Source organism: Prionailurus viverrinus, chromosome C1, assembly GCF_022837055.1.
Source record: "Prionailurus viverrinus isolate Anna chromosome C1, UM_Priviv_1.0, whole genome shotgun sequence".
Classification (NCBI taxonomy): Eukaryota; Metazoa; Chordata; class Mammalia; order Carnivora; family Felidae; genus Prionailurus; species Prionailurus viverrinus.
The window spans coordinates 88,302,501-88,328,972 of NC_062568.1; the positions used below are offsets into that span (position 1 = coordinate 88,302,501).

The following is a 26,472-nucleotide window of genomic DNA, read 5'->3' on the forward strand; positions in this document are numbered from 1 at the left end:
AATATAATTTTCTATTAAAATTATAATTCATCTGAAATCCACTATAAAACAGATCACACTTTCACTTTTCAGTTTGATGATTTAATATTGTACAGAGCTATCACTGAATCACTTGGAAAACTACTTTTTTTCATTTCCTTCTAAAACACTGTTTGTACACCTGCAGCAATATAACTTCACTTGCTCTAGTCCCCAACTGTAGATCAAGGGTAAAGTAGAACAGTAGAACCAGGTATTCTTATAGTCTTTGACCTCGTATTAGTTGACTTCTCTACAGATCTGTGTTCATTATACATAGTTCTATCCAAAGAGCTATCAGAACACAAATGCACACAGGCACATATACACTTCAGAACTTCTATGAAGGCCTATCTGTGTTGACTCTTGTCCTGTCTACACTGGTCTTTTCGCACAGTCACATCATCTATACTGATGGCCTATGATGAGCTAGACACTCTTCCACATGGGGGATGAAGAAATGAACTTGATTCAGTTCTGAATTTCAGTAAGCTATAATTTTAGTGAGAAAAAAGAAACCTACATGGAGAATTAAAAAAGATGAATGGTAAATATAGGCATAAAAAGAATTATAAGGAATTGTAGGAATCTTCAGATGATGCTCCATTGTGTTCTGGGAGTGGGAATAGGGGAAATACTTTCTGGAGTAGACAACACTTCATCTTAGCCCAACGAGTCAAGAGTCTCCTGAAAGGAGGAGAAAGTACCTTCCAGGTAGACTAATCATGGGTTCTGTCATAGCCTGTTAAGGAGCTGATATGTGAAGGAACTGGGAAAGAGTGGAGACAGAGCACTGGCATGGTCACACTTTCCTTTTAATATGATGGCTGATGGTTCTGTCATGATAGAGGTCAGTTGGATAAGACAAGGCAAACTACTTCAACATCTACTACTGGGAATATTAGATAGCAATATAAGAGGATTGAGAAATATTTGACATAAAATTATTAAGAATTACAAAGACTTGATTATTCAGTCCTGTATTAAAAATTTCTAACACTACATTTCAAGCACTGTTCTTGGTACTATGCATGCAGTTAAAAGAGAACAAAAAAGCAGCTATTTCTCTTAGAACTTTACTATCTAGTGGTAGGAAAGACAAGCAATTTTTAAGTGAATATACAATATTTCAGTTGGTGATGAAGTGGACAATCAAGAAAAATAAGGACTAGTATGGGAAGTAGGAAGTGATGAAGTGGACTAATTTTGTTCATATCCAGTCTTCCTCTAACTCCTCTCAGAGAACCAACTAAAAGGAAGGTGAAAGCAAGGCAGGAAGAAAAAGAAAGCAGTTTATGGGAGTGCGTTCATGTCCTGTCCTTAGACAAAAAGTCAGTGGGATAAGAGACCTGGTTGAAATTAACTCATCTCAAGTATATTAATTTTGGCATATGCTATTTTGTTGCAAGAATTAGGTAATCCCAGTCAAACTCCAGCCTACTGTCACAAGTTGGGAAATATATTATTCCTTTGGTATTAAACCATGATGTGACTCAACAGGAACCAATAATCACTGACAGAACATAGAGAGAAATTCCTTGATTTTTTAAAAATAAAGTACAATTTTAAAGTTAGTCCTCATAGTGATGCTCTCAAAGTCAAATAGACTTGTCTGAGATCTGTGATCTGAATCATCTATGGAATCTAGGAGAATATATAATTAAGAATTTACTAGATTCTGTTACCCATTGCTCTATTGACCACAAGGGTCCACATTGGACACCTCAGCATGAGGAATAATTATCCTCATGAAGAAATTTATCTGATAATCCTAGAGAATCCTATTTATGTCTTAGAGGTGCAGATGATAGACAAACCCATGTAAGAGCTTAAAAGGGCAAAGTATTTGCTGTTGTTACTAGGATAGCTAGATTGACATCCTTGCTCTGTGCTTGTTTGTACATGCTGAAATTAGAATTTTTCATAATCAGTGATCTCTGATTAAAACAAAAAAAGTTGTCTTTACTAATAAGTGCTATTAACTTCCCTCCGTGTTCACTACCCCATCTTGATAGATGGGGGTGTATCTCATTTCTAGAGGTGACAAAATGAAGTACTGTCTCTTACTCTTCTTAAAAAGTCCTCTTTGAATTATGCACTGTAGGGGCGCCTGGGTGGCGCAGTCGGTTAAGCATCCGACTTCAGCCAGGTCACGATCTCGCGATCCGTGAGTTCGAGTCCCGTGTCAGGCTCTGGGCTGATGGCTCAGAGCCTGGAGCCTGTTTCCGATTCTGTGTCTCCCTCTCTCTCTGCCCCTCCCCCGTTCATGCTCTGTCTCTCTCTGTCCCAAAAAATAAATAAACGTTAAAAAAAAATTGAATTATGCACTGTAGAATTATCTTAACACAAATATAAAGGCTATGAGTCTATGGTAAACCTTCATCAAAGAATGGTTTTCATTTGCTGAAAATCTTTTACATTTTCTAACAGTTTTTGCTATTGTTCTGCCAATTGATTCAGTTAGGTCTCTTTTTTCTTAAGGATACGCTCTTCTAACTGAAATATGTATTTCTAAACTTAAAAAAAAACTTGAAAATTGAAAGTAATATATAAAAAAGATGACTGACATTTAGAATAATTTTTCCAAAAGACATGAATAGACACTTCTCCAAAGAAGATATCCAGATGGTCAACTGACACATGAAAAAATGCTCAACATCAATCATCATCAGGGAAACACAAATAAAAACCACAATGAGGTATCCCCTCACACCTGTCACAATGGCTAACATTAACAACTCAGGCAACAACAGATGTTGGCGAGGATGCGGAGAAAGAGGATCTCTTTTACACTGCTGGTGGGAATGCAAGCTGGTGTAGCCACTCTGGAAAACAGTATGGAGGTTCCTCAAAAAATTAAAAATAAAACTACCCTACAGCCCAGCAATTGCACTACTAGGTGTTTATCCAAGGGATACAGGTGTGCTGTTTTGAAGGGACACATGCAGCCCCATGTTTCCAGCAGCACTATCAACAATAGCCAAAGTATGGAAACAGCCCAAATGTCCACCAATGGATGAATGGATAAAGAAGATGTGGTGTGTGTGTGTGTGTGTGTGTGTGTGTGTATACCTATATATATGGTATACACACACACACAATGGAGTATTACTCGGCAATCAAAAAGAATGACGTCTTGCCATTTTCAACTACGTGGATAGAACTAGAGGGTACTATGCTAAGTGAAATTAGTCAGAGAAAGACAAAAATCCTATCACTTCACTCATATGAGGACTTTAAGAGACAAAACAGATGAACGTAAGGAAAGGGAAACAAAAATAATATAAAAACAGGGAGGGGGACCAAACAGAAGAGACTCATAAACATGGAGAACAAACTGAGGGTTGCTGGAGGGGTTGTGGGAGGGGGGATGGGCTAAATGGGTAAGGGGCATTAAGGAATCTACTCCTGAAATCATTGTTTCACTATATGCTAACTAATTTGGATGTAAATTTTAAAAAATAAAAAATAAAATAAAATATTCAGAACTACAAAAAAAAAAAAAAGAATATTGAAATCACATAAAGCATTCTTCTAGCCACAACAGTATAAATCTAGAAATTACAGGAAAACCAGAAAACAAATATGTGAAGATTAACCAACATGCAACTGAAAAACTAATGGGTCAAAGGAGGAATAAAGAGAAATCAAAAAGTACTCAGTCAGTGAGAATGGAAATACCCACTCCAAAACTTAAAAGGTTCAGCTCAAGGGACATCTGGGTGGTTCAGTCGGTTAAACACCCAACTCTTGATTTCAACTCAGGTCATGATCTCACAGTTCATGAGATCTAGCCCCATGTTGGGCTCTGTGCTGACAGCAAGGAGCTTGCTTGATTCTCTCTATCCTTCTCTGCTTTTCCACTGCCCATGCATAAGCACATGCTCTCTCAAAATAAACAAACATTTTTAAAAAGTTGCAGCTTAAGAAGTTCTAAGAGCAAAGTTCAGAGTGGTAAATGCCTACTTTAAAAAACAAGAAAAATCTAATAATCTAACTTTACACCCCAAGATTTTAGAAAAAGAACAATGAAGTCTGAAGTTAGAGGGAAAAGAAAATAACAAAGACCAGAAAAGAAATAAATGAAATAGAGACTCAAAAGAAAATAGAAGATATCAATGAAAACCAGAGCTGCTTCTTTGAAAAGATAAACAAAATTAACAAACCTTTAACTAGACTCACCAAGAAAAAGCCAGGATTTGAAATATGAAATGCAAGGAGAAACATAACTGCTATCACAGAAATCTAAAGCATCTTAAGGGACTACTATGAACAAGTGTATGCCAACAAATTGGAGAACCTATAAGAAATGAATACATTTCTAGAAACACAAACAACCAAGAGTGAATCATGAAGTAGAAAATCTGAACAGATCAATTACTGTTAAGGAGATAGAATCAGTTGTCAAAATCTCCCAACAAACCAAAGTACAGAACCAGATGGCTTCACTGTTGAATTCTACTAAACTGTCACAATTTGCAGGCACATGATTTTGTATATAGAAAACTCTTAAGACCCCACAAAAATCATAATAACTAATAAAAGAATTAGGTTAGCTTTTGGGATACGGAAATGGAATATCTATATGTATATCAGTTGTATTTCTTTATATATATTAATGAACTACAAAAAAATGTAAGAAAGCAATTCCACTTATAATTACATCAAAAGAATAAAATGCCTAGCAGTAAGTTTAACCAAGGAGGTGAAAAACCTATACGCTGAAAACTATAAGACACTGATAAAAGAAACTGAAAAATGAATGGAAAGGTATTCAGTACTGATGGGCTAGAAATAGTATTACAGTGTCCATACGAATCAAAAGAATCTACAGATATATTTTAATTCTTACAAAAATCCCAATGGCATTTTTCAAAGAAATAGAACAAATTCCTAGATTTGTTATGGAACCACAAACACCCCAAATAGTCAAAGTCATCTTAAGAACAAAACCATAGATATCATGATTGATTTCAAATTATGCTACAAAGCAAATAACAATAGTATGATATTGGCATTAGAAACCGACACAGGGAGCCCACAAAGAAACCCACAAATATATGGCAAATTAATTTATGAAAAAAGAGCCAAGAATTTACAATGGGGAAAGAACAGTCTCTAATAAATGATGTTGGGAAAACTAGACAGCCACATGCAGAAGAATGAAATTGGACCACTATCTTGTACCTTACACAAAAATGAAATTAAAATGGAATAAAGACTTAAATCTAAGACTTGTAACCATGAAACTCCTGGAAGATAACCTAGGTGGTAAGCTTCTAAATATCAGTCTTTGCAATGATTTTTTTTTTTGGATTTGACACAAAAAGCAAAAGCAATAGAAGCAAAAAATAAACTATTGGCACTACATCAAATTAAAAAGCCTTCTACAAAGCAAAGGAGACCATCAGCAAGATAAAAAGATAACCTATAGAATGTGAGAATATATTTGCAAATCATGTATCTGATCGGGGGTTAATAACCAAAATAAATAGATAACTCCTACAACTCAGTAGCAAAACAACAAAATGAAACCCCCCAAACCACAAACAAAACAAACAAAACATGACAAAAAAGCAGGCAGAGGTTCTGAACAGACCTTTTTTCAGGTGTATAAATGGCCAACTGCCACACGAAAAGATGCTCAACATCACTAATCATCAAGAAGATACAAACCAGGGGCACCTGGGTGGCTCAGTCAGTTAAGCATCTGACTTGGCTCAAGTCATGATCTCACAGTTCATGGGTTCAAGACCCATGTCTGTGCTGACAGCTCAGAGCCTGGAGCCTGCTTCAGATTCTGTCTCCCCCTCTCTGCCCCTCCCTGACTCACACTCTGTCTCTCTCTCTCAAAAAAATTAACATTTAAAGAAATTTTTAAGAAGATGCAAATCAGTCACAAGAAGGTATCACCTCATGTCTCTTAGAATGGCTATTATCAAAAAGATAACAAGTAAGTATTGTTGAGGATGAAGAGAAAGAACCCATGTGCATGGTTGTGGAGAAAGTAAACTTGGTTAGCCACTGTGGCAAACAGTATAAATCGTCCTCAGAAAATTAAAAATAGAAACATCATGATCCAGCAACTCCACCTCTGGTATTTACCTGGAAAAAAGAAAAGAGAACACAAACTTCAAAAGATATGTGTACCCCCATGTTAATTGCAGGACCATTTCCAATAGCCAAGCAACCTAAGTATCCATCAATGGATGGGTAGCTAAAGAAAACAATAGAAATATACACTAGATTATTATCCAGATATAAAAAAAGAAATCTTGCAATTTGCAACAACATAGATAGAGCTTGAAGGCATTATACTAAGTAAAATAAATCAGAGAGAAAGAAAAATACTGTATGATTTTACTTATATGCAGAATTGGAAAATAAACAAAAACAAAAAAGCAAAAGCAAAACTGAACTCATAAGAAACAGACTGGTGGTTGCCAGTGGGACGTGATGGGAAGTGGATAAGATGGGTAAAAAGGAACACACTTCCACACATATAAATCATAAGAATGTTATGTGCAACATAGTTAATACTCCATTGTATATTTGAAAGTTCTAAGTAAAATCTTAAAAATTCTAATCCCAAAAAAGAAAATTTTAACCATGTGTCTTTGTTTAATTTTACAATATATACAAATACTGTATCATTACACTGTATGCCTGAAACACCTTGTATGTCAATCATATCCATTAATTTTTTTAAATTTAAATTGGATTATATTAACTCGCCCCTTCTCATCTATGATTGCACTTAAATTATATCTGTTCTCCTCTCCTTGTCCTACAAGATTCTGCCTACCTGTTCAACCTTACTTCACAAAATTCGCTCCTCACTCCCTATATTCAAATGGAAAACTTTTTTTTTTTGCAAGAACTTCTTGCTTACCTTATCTCTTCAGAATATATTGATGATCTTGTATGAACTTTTCACATGGTTGCTTCTTTCTCAGCCTTCACATCTCAAGTTTATGTTACTTTAAGGACTTCCCTAAAGTTTATGTCAAGATTTTATATTCAGCATCCAAAGAGCTAATAAAAACTTAAAATTCCTTTTGTTTTTATCCCCCACTAGACAATTAACTTCATGAATACTTTGTTTCACATTAAATGTACACCCAAATCATAGAAGGTGGGCAGATACATAGCTGATGTTCAAAATACACATTTTTCTCAAATGAATGACTAAACCAACATGTACATGACATCAGTATGAGGACAGCGACTTACCTCTCTCTTCTCCCCTTGTAATAACTAATTAGACATCTATAATAGAACAAAAGTGCCTTGGCACATTACTCCACAGGACTCAGAAGATATCTGTCAACAAGTGCATTCAGAAATAAACCAATGACCAAATGCAGAAAAAACATTTGACAAAGTACAATATTCATTCTTGATAAAAACATTCAACAATGTAGGGCTAGAGGGAACATACCTCAACAAAATAATGGAAATACATGAAAAACCCACAGCTAACATCATTCTCAATGGGAAAAAAAAGAAGAGCTTTTCCTGTACGGTCAGGAACAAGACAGGGATGTCCACTCTTACCATTAGTATTTAACATAGTACTGGAAGTCCTAGCCACAGCAATCAGACAAAAATAAATAAAAAGCATCCAAATCAGCAAGAAGTAAAACTTTCAGTAATTGCAGATGATGTACTATATACAGAAAACCTGAAAGACTCCAAAAAACTTCTAGAAGTGATCAAGAAAATCAGTCACAAGATAAAAAAAAAAAAGTACAGAAATGTGCCACATTTCTATACATGCTAATGAAGCAGCAGAATGAGAAATTAAGCCATCAATCCCATGTACAACTGTACCCTGTACCTAAAATAGTAAGGTATGTAGGAATAAACCTCACCACCGAGGTGAAAGACCTATATTCTATAAACTACAAAACACTGAAAGAAATTGAAGAGAACACTAAGAATGGGAAAGTCATTCCATATTCATGGATTGGAAGAACAAATATTGTTAAAAAGTCTACGCTACCCAAAGCAATCTACACATCTAACGCAATCCCTATCAAAATACCACCAGCATTTTTCACAGAGCTAGAACAATCTTAAATTTTGATGGAACCGCAGAAGACCCCAAATAGCCAAAGCAATCTTGAAAAAGTAAAGTCTGGTATCACAATTCCAGACCAAGTTACATGACAAAGCTGCAGTAATCAAAATAATATGGTACAGGCGCACGCGCGCACACACACACACACACACACACACACACACACACACACAGATGAATCAAACCAAAAAGAAAATCCAGAAATGAACCCACAATTATGTGGCCAGTTAAGCTCCAACAGAGCAGGAAAAAATATCCAATGAGGGAAAAAAGATGGTCTCTTCAACAAATGGTTTTGGAAAAACTCAACAGCAACATACTGAAGAATGAAACTGGACCACTTACTTACACCATACACAAAAACAAATACAAAAATGGATCAAAGACCTAAATGTGAGACCTGAAACCATAAAAATTCTATAGAGCACAGGCTATAATTTCTTTGCATTGCCCATAACAACTTACTTTTAGCTATGTCTCCTGAGGCAAGGGAAACCAAAGCCAAAATAAACTATTGGCACTGCATCAAACAAAACAAAGTAAAAAAAAAAAAAAAAAAAAAAACAACTTCTGCACAGTTAAGGAAACAAGCAATAAAATTAACAGGCAACCTACTGAATTCAAGAAGTTATTTGCAAATGACCTATCCAATAAAGGATTAGAATCCTAAATATATAAAAAAATATAAAACTCAACACACCAAAATGGGTAATTAAAAATTGGGCAGAAGATATGAATGGTTATTTCTCCAAAGAAGACATAGAGATGGCCAACAGACATATGAGAAGATGCTCAACATCACTGATTATCAGGCAAATGCAAATCAAAACCATAAGGAGTTATCACCTCACACTTACTAGAATGGCTCCAATGAAGAACACAAGAAACAACAAGTCTTAGCAAGGACCTGGAGAAAGGAAAACCCTTGTTGCTCTGTTGAGGACAATGCAAAGTAGCACAGCCATTCTGGGAAAGAGTATGGAGGCTCCTAAACAAGTTAAAAAATAGATGTACCCTGCAATCCAACAATCACATTACTAGGTATTTACCCAAAGAATACAAAAGTATTAGTCAAAGGGATCCATTCACCCTGATGTTTACAGCAGCATTATCTATGGTAGCCAAATTAAAAGAAGAACCCAAGTGTCCACTGATAAATGTATAATGAAGATATGGTACACACACACACACACACACACACACACACACACAATACTACACAGCTATAAAAAATGCAATCTTGCGATTTGCAAGGACATGGATGAAGTTAGAGATATTATGCTAAGCAAAACAAGTCAGAGAACTGAGAATACTCATGTGGAATTTAAGAAATATTCCACTCATGTGGAATTTAAGAAACAAAACAAACAAGCAAAGGGGGGAAAGAAAGGTAGACCAAGAAACAGACTTAACTGTGTAGAACAAACGGATGGTTACCAGAGTTCAGGTGGGTGGGGGGATGGGTTCTGAGGATTAAGGAGTGCACTTGTGTTGAACACTGGATATCATATGGAAATGTAAAAATAACTATTGTACATGTGAGACTAATATGACACTGTGTTAACTAACTGGAATTTCAACATAAACTTCTTTTTAAGTTTATTTCCGTAGTTTGAGAGACAGAGTACACATTTGTGAGTCAGGGAGGGGCAGAGAGAAAAGGAGAGAATCACTATCTGTGATGTCAGTGCAGAGCCTGATGTGGTGGTCAGTCTCATGAACCAGTAGGTCATGACCCGAGCTATAATCAAGAGTTGGACACTTCACTGACTGAACCACCCAGGCACCCCGAGATTAGGGATTATGAACACAAAATGGACTGTTTTATCTAGATGTTTTATGTAAGCCTCATGGAAACCACAAAGCAAAAATCTGGATTAGATTAGTAAAGATAAAAAAAAAAAAAGGAAGACAGCGTATCACTGTGAAAAACTACCAATTTACAAAGGTAGGCAGAAAGAGACGGTCAAGAACACTGGAGATAAATAAGCAAAGGCAGACTATAAGATGGTGGTTTTAAGTCTTTACATATCAATAATCACTTTTAAGTGTAAATGGGTTGAATTCATCAATCAAAAGGCACAGAATCACTGTATGGATAGAAAAACAACCTAACTGTATGAGGACTACAGGAAACTCATTTCAACTTTAAAGACATACATACACTCCAATTTTGAAGGGACAGAAGAAGAATATATCTCATGCAAGTAGGAACCAAAAGAAAGTGGGGATGGCCATACTTACACAAAACAGACTTCAGCCCCCAAAAAAGCAACAACAAAGATTATATAACGGAGTCAATACATCAATAAGATCTAACATCCCCAAGTGTATACACATTCATCATTAGAGCACCTGATGTTAAGTAAACACTAACAGATCTAACAAGAGAAATAGACAACTATTTATTAGCAGGAGAGTTCAATACCACACTGCCAATAGTGGATAGGTCATCCCAATAGAAAAATAAAACAAGGAAATGTTAGAAGTGAACAATACTTTAGTCCAAATGGAGTTGAGATTATATAGGCTATTCCACCCAACAGAAGAATGCATTGTTTCCTCAAGTGCACATGAAACATTATCCAGGATAGAACACATAACAGGACACAAAACAATACTTAAAATTTAAGAGTGAAGTCCTACTATATTTTCTGACCACACTGCTATGAAACTAGAAAAAAAAAAAAATCTAACAAGTTTATAAATACGTTGAAACTTAACAAACTTGTGAACAAGCAATGGGTCAAAGAAGAAATCAAAAGGGAAATCAGGAAGTTAAAACTAATAAAAATGAAAAAACAGCCTATCAAATCCAATGGGATCCTACAAAAGTAGTTCTGAGAGGAAATTTATAACAATAAATGGATACATTAAGAAGTTAGATCTCAAGCTACCCTAAAACCTCAACCAACTAGAAAAATAAATTAAGCCCAAAATATCAGAAGAAAGGAAATAAGAAAGGAGGGGAAATAAAGAAATAGAGATTGGAAAAAATAGGAAGGATCAATGAAACTAAGAGCTGGTTTCTTTCTTTTTATTTAATGTTTATTTTAGAGAGGGCGGGGGAGGGACCTAAGAGAGACAGACAGACAGAATCTACAGCAGGCTCTAGGCTCCCAGCTGTCAGCAGAGAGCCTGATGTAGGGCTCAAACTCTCAAGTCCTGAGATCACAACCTGAGCCAAAGTTGGTCACTTAACGGACTGAGCAATCCAGGTGCCCCTGGAGAGCTGTTTGAAACAAAATTAACAAACCTTTAGCTAAGAAAAAAAAAAAAAAAGACTAAAAATTAGAAACAGAACAGGGAGATTATAACTGATACCACAGAAATATATATATATATATATATATATATATACATATATATATATATATATAATCATAAGAGGCTACTGTGAACGATTACATGCGAACAGATTAGGTAATTTAGCAGACATAAATTAATTTCTAGAAGCCCACAACCTATCAAGACAGAATCAAACATGTGAACAAGTTAATGAGTAAAGGGATTAAACCATTTATCAAAACCCTCCCAACATAAAAAATCCCAGGAACAGAAGGCTTCACTGGTGAATTCTACAAAACATTTAAAAAAGACTTAATGCCAATTTTTCTCAAACTCTTCAAAAAAAAAAAAAAACCTGAAGAGGAGGAAACACTTCCAATTTCCTACACGGCCAGTGTTACCCTCATACCAAAGTCAGATATAGACACTCCAAGAAAAGAGTACTATAGAATACTACTCATGAAAATAGATGAAAAAATTAACAAAATATTAGGAGACTACAATGAGTAAGACATGGTGATTATACACCATGATCAAGTATGATCTGTCCTTTCAATTCAAGGATGATTCAACATACACAAATCAGTAAATATATCACATTAATAGAATGAGAGACAAACGTCACATGATCATTGAAATAAATGCAAAAATATTATTTGACAAAATATCACATCCTTTCACAATATAAACCCTCAACAGATTGTGTGTGGAAGAAACATACCTCAACATAATAAAGGTCCCATATGGTAAACTCACAGCTAACATTATATTCAATGTTGAAACAGGAAAAAGACAAGATGGTCCTCTCTTACCTCTCTTGTTCACTACAGTACTGGAAGTCCTAGGTGGAGCAATTAAACAGAACAAAACAGAAAACAAAAACACAAACCCCAAGCAACCAAACAGGATAGAAAGAATTAAAATTGTCACTATTTGCAGGTGGTATTGTTTTGTATATAGGAAACCTCAAGCAGCCGAAATAGCTCAGCTGGGAGAGCATTAGACTGAAGAAAACCTCAAAGACTCAACCAAGAAGAAACTGTTGAAACTACTCAGCAATTTCAATACAGTTCCAAGATTAAAAAAAAAAAAAAAGTCAACAAACAAAAATAAGTTATTTTTTAACTTTTATTTATTTCGAGAGAGAGAAAGTGAGCACAAGAGGGGCAGAGAGAGAGGGGGAAAGAGAGAGAATCCCAAGCAGGCTCCACATTGTGGGACACTTAATCAGCTGAGCCACCCAGATGTCACCCCAAATCAGTTATGTTACAATGTAGTAATAATGAAACTTCTGAAAAATAAAACTATCCCATTCACAACAGCACCAAAACAATAAAAATACCTAGGAATAAATTTAGCCAAGGAAGTGAAAGATCTGTATGATGAAAACTACAAAACTTAGTTGAAAAAAATTGAAGTAGATACAACAAATGGAAAAAAAACAACCCATGTTTAAGGATCAGAAGAGTTTTGTTAAGATGCCCTTACTCCCGAAAGTCTTCTATAGATTTAATGTCATCTCTATCAAAATTCAGAGAGCATTCTTTATATAGAGAAGATGGAGAGAGAGAAATGGAATCACCAAGGACCCCAAATAGCCAACGCAATCCCGAGGATGAACAAAGATGGAGTTATCACACTCATGATTTCAAGTCATACTACAAATATCTCATAATAAAAATAGAATAATATTGGCATAAAAAGACACGGAGCAATGAAACAGGAATAGAGAGCCCAGAAGAAAATCCATGCATATTCAGTCAACTAAGATTGAACAAGAAAGGAGGGCACACCCAATGGGGGAATGATGATCTCTTTAGATAGTGTTGGAAAAACTGAACACATGCAGAACAATGAAACTGGACCCTTATCTTACACTAAAAAATTTAATAAAAGATATCAAAGATTTAAATATACAACCTGATACCATGAAACTCCTAGAAGAAAATACAGTGAAGAGGTTATTTAACATTGTTTTTGGTAATGAGGTTTTGGATATATCACCACAACAGCAGCAACCCCAATAAGATTATATCAAACTTAAGCTTCTGCATAGCAAGAGAAGCAGTCAACAAAATGAAATGGCAACATAGCAAATGGGAGAAAACTTTTTGCCAACCATGTTTCAGATAGCACTATAATATACAAAGAACACACTCCATCTACTTATGAAACAGGCAGAGAAATAGACATTCCCTCAAAGACATCCAAATCGCCAATAGGTAGATGAAAAGATTTTCAACATAACAATCAGGGAAATGCAACTCAAAACCATAGCAAAATAACACCCCATACCTGTTAAAATGGCTATAATCAAGAAGAAATAATCAATGTTGAGGATATGGAGAAAAGGGACCCCTTGTACACTTGTTGGTAGGAATGAAATTGGTTCAACCACTATGGAAAACAATATTAAAGTTACTCTAATATTAACAATAGGTCTACTATGGGATATAGGAATCCCACATCTGGGTACATACCTAAAGGAAATAAAAACAGGGTATCAAAGAAATATACTCCTGTGTTCGTTGCCACATTATTCACAATAGCCAAGCTATGGAAATAACCTATGTGCCCATTAACAGGTGAATGGACAAAGAAGATGTGCTGTATCTATTATATATATGTAATATATATATATGTAATATATACATAACATATTATGTTATATATTCTATGTTATAAATATCTCTGATTATATTTATATATATTATATATGTATTATATGTTACATATATATGTATATATTGTATATATATGTATATGTATATATATGTATATGTATATGTATGTATATATATATATATACATGCATATACATACACACAAATATAATCAGGGAATATGATTTGGCCATAAGGACATCCTGCCATTTGTAACAACATGGATTGACCCTGAAGACATTACACTAAGTAAGCTAATTCAGAAAGAGAAAGTCAAATACTGTATGATATCGTTATATGTGTAGTGTAAAGAAATCAAACTTGTAAAAACAGTAGAATGGTGTTTACCAGGAGATGAGGGGTTGGGCTCCGGGGATAGGACACATGTTATTAAGCTATATCAGTTTGCAATTAGTAAATAGGTCCTAGAGATTTAATGCACCCTATAGTGAATATGCACACCTATAATTGTGTTATAATCAAATTGCTAAGAGACCAGAACTTAATTATTCCAACCACTAAAAAGAAATGATAATTTTGTAATGTGATAGTGATGCCAATTATCACTGCAACAGCAATCATCTCCCTATAAAATTCTATGAATTTAACATGTTGTACACCTTAAATGTATACAACATTGTAAGTCAAACATTTCAATAGGAGAAAGGAAAAGTAATTTTCCGAAAACACTGTGTGTGTGTGTGTGTGTGTGTGTGTGTGTGTGTGTGTGTGTGTGTGTGTGCGTGCATACATACATACATAAATGGAAAAACAAAGATTACAGTCAACCAGGTTTGGCTTTCATAAAACAGATCCACAACTTGTTTGTGATGTGTTTAATGTTTCTAGGAGTCAAATCACTGAAGAAAATTTTATAGAGTACCCCAGGAAGCAGAGCAATGATTTCACCAATTAAAAAGTTATTAAGCTTTAAGTTGTATTCATATAATGATATGGGCCTATCTTAAAGAACAGCTAATGCATGGGGAATGAAGACAAACTCTCATTTATCTGCCTTCTATGTCAGAACTTAATCAACTTACAATTTCTAATATTATTGAGAAAGCTGATTAGAACACAAGACTTTGATCCCAGAGGCCAAAATCTTTTATCCTCCCAGAGTTTGCCAGTCAAACATGACTTCTCTCTCATACTCTCTGTAAAAATTGTAACCATTTTAGTCTTAAAAAAAAAAAAAAGACATAAACTAGAGTATGAAATTCATAGGCTCCATTGTAATCATTAGTCTCAGGCCACCCCACCCTCCCATCAACATTTACCCCAATTGTATTTAATCTCATTCTTTCTCATTCTTTTCCCCATTCACCCCTATCTTTCAAATTTTCCCAAGATGACAAAAAAAAGTCTTCTTCCTAACTGACAGCTCACAGAACTCTCCCAGATTGCCTATGTTTTATTCCTACAGTTTTATTCTATTAATTTAGATATACTTATATATTACAAGGTAAAACATTTTAAATCAATATTTTAATTGGTATTTTGTCAACTAACTTGGAAGAAATTCACAGCCTGATTGCTTTCTAGATGTATGATCAGAGCACCAAAACATACCCCAAGATGTATTTTTTATTAAATATGGCTTTTTCAGTGAAGTAGAGCAACTGTACTCATCCACAGTTAACCAAGTGGCCAAAGTACGGAGTTAAGGATCCAGAGTAATCACATTCCAAATAATCAGTAAAATATGGATCTATGCATTCCAAATGCTTCCATTTTACAAAAGGTAGTGTGTTATTGACCAAGGAGAAATAAAACAATTTTTAAAGAACAAAGCTACTAATTCTAGACCATGGATACATCTCCTGGGCTGTGTATGTTCCCATCTGTACTCCTTACCAGAGCTGCTGCAGTATGAGGGGTCAACAGGTCTTCCATTTTTATCAGAGCAGGCTATTGCTTGAAAGCGCATTCCTTTTCCACATTCTTTGCTTTCTCCTTGCACCCGAAATCCTCCTCGCTGAGACTCTCTTCTGCCTTCTGGAATAATGCAATCTGACCAGTTTCCATAAGGTTGAGATATAAATACATTACAAGGGCATAGTTCCATTTCCACGAGAGGGTACAGGTCAGAGTCCTGGCATTTCTCTTTCTTCCTGCTTTTCCCTGTTCCAAAAAGAGACATTGCTATATTAATTTCATATCGGTTTTGTAAAAAGTCACATTATTGTCTTTACTAGCTCTTAGAAAATTTAATCTTACACTATTGCCTCCCCCTGCCCTCCCTGATTCTTTATTGCCATGAAAGCAAATCTTAGGGCAGTGAAAGCAATTCCCAAAGCACCTGTGAAATTAAAATTATTTTGGAAAAAATAAAATTAAAAATCGTTTTATGTTGGAGAGTGCCAAAAAAAGAAACTAAAAAAAGATGCTTGCTACAGTGACTCAACAGCTAGAAAATTTTTGTTAATTCATTTAGTATGATTTTCCCTGTGACTTGTTGATAAAAGCAAATTATCGCCTCTCAGTCTTCCTTGGAATTAATGGTTTCCAGGTAAACCAACATAAACACCTTCTCTTTGAAGTACATTTCTGATAATGGTTTATTTATTCAAAGGATGAAAGGACACCCTCCCATACAATGGCCCTGGAGCGAGGTCAGGTGTCACTCTGGGTGCTGCAGACAAAGTAAAACTTATTTTGGTCCTTGCCATCAAGTAGCTCACAAATGCTGACACAATGAAATGAATGTTCCAATAACATTGGGTAATTTAATCCGAGAAAAAGGCATGGCTTCCACTTTGAGAGACTTTTTTAACTCAAGCATTCTAGAATATGACTTTGCCTTACCAATTGACTTTGATGGACCTTTTAGCTGTGATTCTGTCTATAAGTAATGAGAATGCAGAATCAATTCCCACTGCTCTGAGTATCTGATAATCATGTTTAATGGGGTTTCAAGTCAGCCTGTAACTTGATTTCAACTTTCTGGCCAATGTACTTCCACTGGATTCCTAAAAATTCTCAAATAAATCTAATAATTATCTTTTGTTACCTCATTAATAAGTCATCAGCTAGAGTCTTGGCAGGCTATAGAAAAATGAAGTAGGCTGATTTACTTACTGATCTTATTCCTAGTCTTTATAGCTATTTTAGAAATGCTTAATACAAGCTGATGCATGGGGTATTTTCTCACTGTCAAATAGTTTATATATAATTTTACAGTTGCTGCTGGATGATTGGCTCTATGGTCTGACATGCTGCTTATGACCACAATAAATAAGGATTCCTGCCAGACCTGAAATGATCTTGCAGGAATTTCAGGCATGCCACTACCTCTCTGGGAGGATATATTCATTTCCTCTACCATTAGGGGCATTTAGGGAGAAAAAGTTTGGGAAACACAGCTTCTATCATGGCCATGAGAATTTACTGGTTGAGATACAAAGAAACCAATCACTAGGTTCTCTTTTCTGATCCATTAGCTTCACCCACAGAAAGAGTTTAACTTTTTTTTTTATGTTTATTCATTTTTGAGAGGGAGGGGAGAGGGAGGGGAGAGGGAGGGGAGAGGGAGGGGAGAGGGAGGGGAGAGGGAGGGGAGAGGGAGGGGAGAGGGAGGGGAGAGGGAGGGGAGAGGGAGGGGAGAGGGAGGGGAGAGGGAGGGGAGAGGGAGGGGAGAGGGAGGGGAGAGGGAGGGGAGAGGGAGGGGAGAGGGAGGGGAGAGGGAGGGGAGAGGGAGGGGAGAGGGAGGGGAGAGGGAGGGGAGAGGGAGGGGAGAGGATATCCGAGGCTCCAGGCTCTGAGTTGTCAGCACAGACCAACTGAGCCACCCAGGCGCCCCACCCACAGGAAGAGTTTAAATCATCTACAGCTCTTAAATTCCTTATTATTATCTCCATTCTAGATTTCTTGCTCAAGATTCTGAGCCACAGACTGGAACTTTAAAGGCCAAACTCAACCTGGCAAAACCCATCCTCAAGCTTTTCACACCAGGGCCTTCCTTTCTCCATCTTCATTTACCAAGTATACCAACATGACCAAGTCAAAATGTAAAAGGTCAGACTTGAATTCTGTTGCTCTACCCGACTACCTGTATCTGATTAATGAAAAAGATCATATCAAATGACTAAGTATCTCTTCAATCAGTCCATTGTTTCCATTCTGACCAATACCACCCATATTTAGCCCATCTCCAGATATCCAGCTTAAATCACAACAGCTTCTTCTAATATTTTATACCTTATTTTCCTTTTCATCTTCTCCCCACTCTGCAGTTAGAACCAGCTCACAAAGATGGAAGTCTGATCATGTCATTCATCTACTTAAAAGTCTTCAGTGACTTACCATGGTTCTAGGCTCCTTGCCATGGTCATCAAGGCCCTTAAGTATCTGATACCATTAGCACCTGCCTCCTGCCTGTGTGATGCCACTCTGCCTGGGGCATGTTACAAGCTAGACAAAACAAGCATCTTTCAGTTCCTGGAAATGACTCCTTGGTTTCTGGCCTTTGCATTTCTTACAACAGAAATTTTCCTTGGTTCCAACCTCTCTCCATAGTCTAATTAATGCCTGCTTGTACTTCCTCTGTGGCAGGGGTAAAGTATTAGTTACCCCTGGAAAAGGTATTCTTCTGTACTTTTATTCTGCCTACCACAAGCTATGCCTTTCCAAGAGTGCTCACATCCTATTTCTTATAATTATGCTACCTTAGATGGCAAAATGCACTGTGTAGATGTGACTAAGATTATTGACCTGGGGATGAGATTATTCTGGATTATTTGTGTGGGTCCAACCTAGTTGCAGGGCAGACAATCTTTCCTAAACCAGAGGCAGAATGGTCAGAGAGACACAATGTTACTGAATTTCAAGATAGAAGAGTCATGAGCCAAGGAATGTGGACAGCCTCTAGAAGCTAGAAAAAGGAAAGGAATTTCCCCTAGAGCATCCAGAAAGGCATGAAGATCCACCAACATTTTGTTTTCAGTCTGGTGACACACACGTTTATTTTAGACCTATACAACTCAGAATAAATCTGTGTTCTTTTTAAGCCACTAAATTTGTGGTAATTTGTTACAGAAGCATTAAGAAACTAATGTAGCACTAATATCACAGCTATTGTCACAAGTGGTATACTGGGTTGTAACTGTAATAAATTCCCTATCTTCCATTACAGTGGAAGCTCTTAAAGTAGGATGCTTATCTCTTCCCCAGTAGTATTCCTAAGGCCTAGCACACGTAAGTAAACTGTTCATTAAGAAAGTAAGATTTAAAAAGTGGTAGAGTGGGGGAGAAAGTGAAGACAAAAGGAGAAAGTGAGAGCAAGACAGAATAGGAAGATACTAATCTACAAGGCAACCAAAAGTTGCTGGCAGAAAAAGCATTCTGTACTCATATATGCCATATCTGTATTTGGGATATCCTTAATTATGTGGCACCACTGTTTCAAGAAAGATTGCAGTAAACTCATACAGAAATGGTTCTCAAAATAAGAAACAAATTATCACTGGTCCTTTACTTTGATTACATTATAGTAAATAATTAGCATTAACTTGTGGATTCAGGACTAGTTAGTACTTAAAAACAAATAAAAAAACACCAAAAAGAAAAAAAAAAACCAAGATAACAAAAAAGTCTACCGCTAATACAACTATAAAGATATTTTTCCCCACTTAAGTCAGAGGGAAATTTGTGCCTGTTCCCCCAAGACATAAAACTCTAAGAATATATTAAATATTATTTATCAAGTTATTTTATATATTAATAACATGAACAAATCCACTCAATGGATTATTTTCAGCACTGTATAAACAACTACTATAAATACCATTCAATCTAAAACCTAGGATGATCCCGTTTAGGTACAACACCCAGAACATTCAGATATTGAATTAAGGCCTGTTGTTAAAAATGGAAAAAAAAAAAAAATGGAAAACAAGAACAACACCCTAAATGGCCCATTATTCCATGCAGTGGCGAGTATTACTGTGTGCTTCCCATGTGTTTGTGTTAGAGAGAGTCCCATTGTTCTATAGTCTAAGCCCATGCCTTTTACTACCGCTCATGTTAGAGATTACTTAAGTTTACCACCAAGTTACATGAGAAACCAAAATGCAACCATATTATCACAACAATGAAAATAAGTCTTAAGAAGTGACAAATTTCAATTCACTACTGCCCCCCACACACCTAATACATGATTGTTGATTTTTTTCCCCTACAATGTAGGTGTTTCATAAAATTGACCAGTTATTTCCAAGACATGAAGACACACAAATGTCCATTAGCAAGCAAAAAGCATAATTAATAATAATTCAGAAAAAAATTAAGTTTTTTGGTAGGATTAATTCTTAGGATAGAGTTTGCAGCAAAGCATACAATGGCTTTTCCAATATTTACACAAAAAGTTTATTTTAAATTTGTCAGCTTTGACAATTTATAACAAAATTCACTAGTTTAATAAATATCTTGGGATTTTTGATATTCTCTTTTTCAATTATCAGGTATAAAATACCATCAGTAAACCCTCAAGAACAAAGAAAAAGGCAAAAACTGGCCACTAATTAAAAACAGCCTTTCCTTCAAAACTGTTACACCTGAACTTGAAATTATTCCTGTCACACACATTCTACTGCATTATATTCCCTGTAAGTATATTTTCATTTTAGAAACACAAGCAATGCCGCATAAAGTTATATATGCACAGAATTTTGAGGAAAAAAGCACAAAGTGCAGCATACTTGACTGTTTCTATTTGATTATACATTTCACCTACATTATGAATGGGCTCCCGGGTTGTGTGCAAAAACCCTGTTAAAGGCTCTCATCGATTAAGTAAATCCATTAGAGTGAGTTAAATTTAAAACAATCTTGTAAGCAATGCATTCAAACAAAGGGAATTTGAAACCAAGAGAATTAGCCCTTAAATTGCTTTTAAGAACAAATGGTCTTCGGTGCTTAATTCTTCAATGTCAACACCAATTTTATTATCCCAGTGATTATTTTGGCATTTTTCCTCTGGGTCTTCATTACCTAAATTAAGTTTTTCTGGATATGCAAATACAACTACAAGAAATTCTGGGATATTTATCTAGAGTAGTAGTACAATATGCTATACTGCATCAATTATTTGTATATTACAGGCAAAAATAGCTCCAGCACTTTGATTAAACTATTAATTACTTTAATTTCCATTAAACTGCACGGATGCAAACAGAACCAAAATAATATACCACAAAAGCAGAACCTATATATGTAATTTGACTTATCTTGCACTACTAACATTTTAAAATGTTAAATTGCTTGTAAGGTAATGGCAAAAAGAATGATACAGGTTAGATCTGCCTTTGATGGGTTTTACACATCAGTCACTGCTATCAACTTTGCTGAGATTCTGATATGACAAAATACCAGAATCTTTGTCATTAACTATTCCAAGCTAGCTTGTGGCTATATTGCCATTTAAGACTGTAAACATTATAAAGTCCTATAGAGAGGAACTTAATAGCTATAGAATGGTCCATATCATTACACAAAAAATGAGTAGATATTACGTGGCAGGCATAGGCACAGAAGATACATCAAGTCAGTAATTGGCTGGGAAAGGGAGAGACCGGATACCATTTCTAGTCCTTCTGGAGCTTCCATCTTCTGTGGCAGGTTCAGAAACACATCTATTGTCTGAAGCTAAGAAATGAAAGGTACGCCCTACCTATGAGCTGTCCCATACCCTACCTGTGAGCTGTCGCCGTCGACTTCGGGTTGTTTCACAATCTGTGGAACAGGGTGTAAACTTGGACCAAACCGTGAAGGTGCAGTCATCTCGACACGGGACCGTGCATTCTTGCACAAAGGGAGGCATGCCATTTGTCTGCTTGAGGCATTCCATCATTTCTGCCGACTGGTTGTCATCAGAGATGCAGGAGACCGCTTTACAAGAAAACAAAACAAAACAACAACACATGGATTCGTTTGTATTATTTTGATTCAATCAGTCTGCTGCGGGTTCTTCGACAAAATAGCAGAATCCCCCCAGTGTTTGCAAATTTGGTTATCACTGTGACTATGTGTGTTTAACATAGCTAACCCTATTTCTCTCTGGAAATTAAAGGTTTACCCTTGCCAGTGGAGGTATTTGAGGATTTAATTGGTTTCATTATTAATCCAATTTGGTTACATTGACAGCAACCAAAATAACTTTCTGTAATTTATTGTACATGAGCTTGTATCTGGTCTCCAGGGATGATCTAAAACTAAAAGAATATGTAAAAGTAATAGAGGACAAAAAAGGACAAAACCATTAAAATCATGTGAATTCTTCCTAGATTTAATTTACTTTGCTTGTTTAAATGGCTCTTCTAAGAGTGGTCCTATTTTCACTTCACAACCAGTATTAAAAAAAAAAAATGGGGCGCCTGGGTGGCTCAGTCGGTTAAGATCCAACTTCGGCTCAGGTCATGATCTCAGTCTGTGAATCCTAGCCCCACATTGGGCTCTGGACTGACATACAGCTCAGAGCCTGGAGCCTGCTTGGTATTCTGTGTGTCCCTCTCTCTCTCTCTGCCCCTCCCCTGCTCATGCTTTGTCTCTCTCTGTCCCAAAAATAAATAAAAACATTAATTTTTTTAAAAATGTGTTGTGGCATGTGGGTGGCTCAGCTGATTAAGTGTCTAACTTCGGCTCAGGTCAGGAGTTTGAGTTCCACATAGGGCTCTGTTTTCAGTACGGGGCCTGCTTCAGATCCTCTGTCCCTCTCTTTGCAACTCCCCTGGTCATACTCGTTCTCTCAAAAATAAACGAACATAAAAAAATAGTAAAAAAAAAAATGTTGTTTCTTAGTAAACCTTTCCTTATTAACATTTTAGGATCAATGAAAAATTTTCAATACTTTTTTCTCAAGTATAGGTGTAATCTATCCAGATAATTCACATTACAGATACCCTATCAATGGCAGTTATGTCTCATTCACAGCATTTTTCAATGAGAATGCTTCTAGTCATACCATAAAATAACCAATAATCTTAAGCAAAATTTCATAAATACTTTACCTCAATTCTGTATTTGATTCTTTGAGCTAGTGACATTTAAGTATAAAGGATATTTTTGTGCATCTTTTATTCACCCTAATTATGGACCCTCTAGGGTTGTGTCTATATTCTCTAGACCCGTGTTTTGCAACCCTGCAACTATTGCCATTTTGGGTTGGATACTTTGTTGTGTAGACCTGTGTTTCTTGTGCACTGTAAGATATTTAGCAGCATCCCTGGCCTCTACCTACTAGATGCCAGCAGCACACACATCCTCCTGGTTGTGAAAACTGCAAGTTCCAGACATTGCCAAATGTTGCCCTAGGTGAAAACTACTCTTCTAAATGGATTCCTAGCCATGGAGGTTTATGAGAAGACACAGATTCTATGGCATGCCTTCAAACCTACTGCATCAACATCTCTGGGGAAAAAAAATTCTAGGAATATTTTTGCCTTTAAGTGCCCCAGGTGGTTCTGATGAAGCCTTTCCACTGACAACCTACATTTGGCATCGTGTCTGTAAATATGGTGCATGTTATTGGATATTTGCTGAATTCATCATCCTAAAGAAATCATAGTTTAGGTCATCTTTATTACAACTCTAAAATCCACCAAGTTACAAGCAAAAAACCTACCACAGCTTAGGATCAATATTGTTAAGAATACTTTATATAGAAACTTCTGTAAGGCAGGCTGAGTGTACATAGGAGCTCCATTTAATTGCCCGTTCTTATATTCTGAATTCCTTTCATTATTCTGAGCACAGACAACAATTCAATGTGTGTGTGTGTGTGTGTGTGTGTGTGTGTGTGTGTGTGTGTGTGTGTTTTAACTGAAAGCCAAACCCAGTGTATGCTTTAGGACCAAGAAATTAGCTAAGATGATAATGGGTGCACACACACTTCCCCATTTGTGCATCTGCTCTGTGGCAGGTGGGATTATTCACGTATTTTGAATAATTTGTTTTGATTTTTATTTGCATCCTAGGAACAAAATCCACTGCACAAAAAGCCAACATCCCCGTGTTTGGCCTGTTGGGACTATTATAGTCATTAATGATGAATACACCAACATACTTTATCTCAGGGAAGGTGCAGGCAAATGTTACTGGAATTGCATGTTTAGATAACTAATCTGCAGTCAATTTAGGTGACTTATCTTCCCAAGGTATATGTTTCCCTTAAGATAACAATGTACTGATCAAGGGGAAATTTAAATACTTTGTAAAAGCATTGATATTTGAAACCTGAACTCCTATGTATATACAAATGAGGTATTTTTTTTGATAAAGTTTTTTTAAGATAATTCTTCACGTAAGTTTATAACTTGACAACTATGATAAACATTCAGTGATATTTTGAAATTCTGCAAATTACATTAGCAAATACTAGACTTATGAATGTCTATATTGACCTATTTTACATTAATGAAAAAGCATTAAAAATTAATAATAACTATAGCATGATGTAATCCATAGACATTCTTGTCAAATGGTATGAATGCAAATTCCAATTCCAAACATCTTGAACTGAGTTATTTAGTCTTTGTGCTTAGACTCTATCTTTAAAATGATAAGATACCTATAACAAAGAGTTGTGAGAAATCTTAAAACAGTATCTCTTGTACACTAAGGGTTCAATAAATGCTATCAATTATAATCCCTTTGTATTTATTTTTTTAATTTTAAGTTTTTAAAAAAATTAGAGCAATTTTTAATTTATTTTATGTCAAGCAGGCTGATAGTTCTCACAGGTATACATGCACACACTATCATTCTCCTTGGCCTAACTTCTTCCTTGGTCATTCTAAAAATCTGAGGGATGAAGGAGAAAACCATGATTGAATCTCACAGGATTCTGGCACTAAACTTCAAATCCCCATTAGTCAAACAATATGTCAAATATGACATAAACATATTCACTACATTTTAATTAGGTTAGGTAGAACAAATTAGTTCCATTGCTCCCATACAAATAGGCGTATTTGAGTCATCTAATGGAGACTTTAGGGAGTTCTACGGGCCAAAGAAAGCATCCACAGTTGTAGCATGAAGTTGGACGACACCCACATTAATCTCAAGATCCCTGCTGTGTGTTATTACTGACGGTCTCTTGACCCAAAGATGAGTGGCAACTGACACACTACAGATCATAAAATCATCAGCATACAGTCAGGCATTATTGTTTTCAGATTTCTCCAAGCTCAAGATTCTAAAAAAAATCACTAGACACAAAACCATAAATCAGTATTTCCTTCTTGGGAATGTTCTAGTAGAAGATTAATCATTCAATAAATATTTATTGGATGGCTGGATACTGAACTATATACTTTACTAGAGGGTAGGAAATTACTGAAGAAATATCAAGCACCAAGTCTGAAGGACTGGAAAACCAGGAAACAAAAAGATAAGATATTTAGAGTAAATGAGGGTCACTAGTAGCTACTGGAACGATCCAATTTAGAGCCTCCTTCCATTAGGCCAACTCCTAAGGAAAAGCTATTTTTTAAATGTATTAATTACTTTAAATCTACACTATAGTTTTTAGTCATTAAAGTTATGTAGATTAATCACGTCAGAGAAATTCTTTTAAGAAATACTACTGAGGGGGTGCTTGGGTGGCTCAGTCAGTTAAGCGGCTGACTTCAGCCTAGGTCATGATCTCACGGTTTGTGGGTCCGAGCCCTGTATTGGGCTCTGTGCTGACAACTCAGAGTCTGGAGCCTGCTTCAGATTCTGTGTCTCCCTCTCTCTGTGCCCCTCCCCAGCTCGTACTCGGTCTCTGTCTCTCTCAAAAATAAAATAAAAAACGTTACAAAAATAAATAAAAAAAAAAAAAGACCTACTACTGACATAGCAAAGTGTACTGATAAAATTATACACCCTGGTGCCAACAGAACTAAGAGTGACTATTTTGTTGCTGTTGTTTGTTACCTTGAGCAAGTTATGTCAACTCTCTGAAGACTCAATTAACTCACCCATACAATGAGAAGGAGAATGCCTACACCATAAAATAAATTGATGCAGATGAGGTACTTAGCACAGTACTGAAGCACTTGGCACATTCAACTGGAGACTGACCTAATTTTATAATGAAGTCTACTGGAAATAAAAACCTAACAAGCACCAGGAAAGAAGAATCTACCATCACTTGTCTTGGTTCAGGAAAAATTCTCCAAATCCCACCAATTAGTCTTGACTCCTAAGAAGTGTAACTGGAGTCTCCTTTGAATTATACTGTTGAGGTCAGTAGCTTCTTCCCAAGATTGCATGGCTCTCCCAAGGATATTGTCTGTTATACTTCCAAGTGATGCTCTGTGTATTCGGTTACGGTTTACAAAAAGGAGTCTAAGCTACCAGAGGAGAGAACTACAAAGAAAGAAACAAATCCAAGGCCCATTGGGAATTCCTTCCAGAAGCACTAAGATCAAAATCCTT

General features: G+C 36.0%; 1 protein-coding gene across 1 annotated transcript in view; it reads right to left on the bottom strand.

Moving 5' to 3' along the window:
* THSD7B (thrombospondin type 1 domain containing 7B) overlaps positions 1-26,472 on the bottom strand; it is a 759,038-nt gene that overhangs the window by 229,879 nt on the left and 502,687 nt on the right. The window contains exons 12-13 of the mRNA XM_047871837.1: positions 21,745-21,939; positions 15,910-16,176 (exon numbers count right to left, since the gene is read on the bottom strand). Of these exons, the coding sequence (XP_047727793.1) occupies positions 15,910-16,176; positions 21,745-21,939 (462 nt within the window). The remainder of the gene's footprint in view (positions 1-15,909; positions 16,177-21,744; positions 21,940-26,472) is intronic.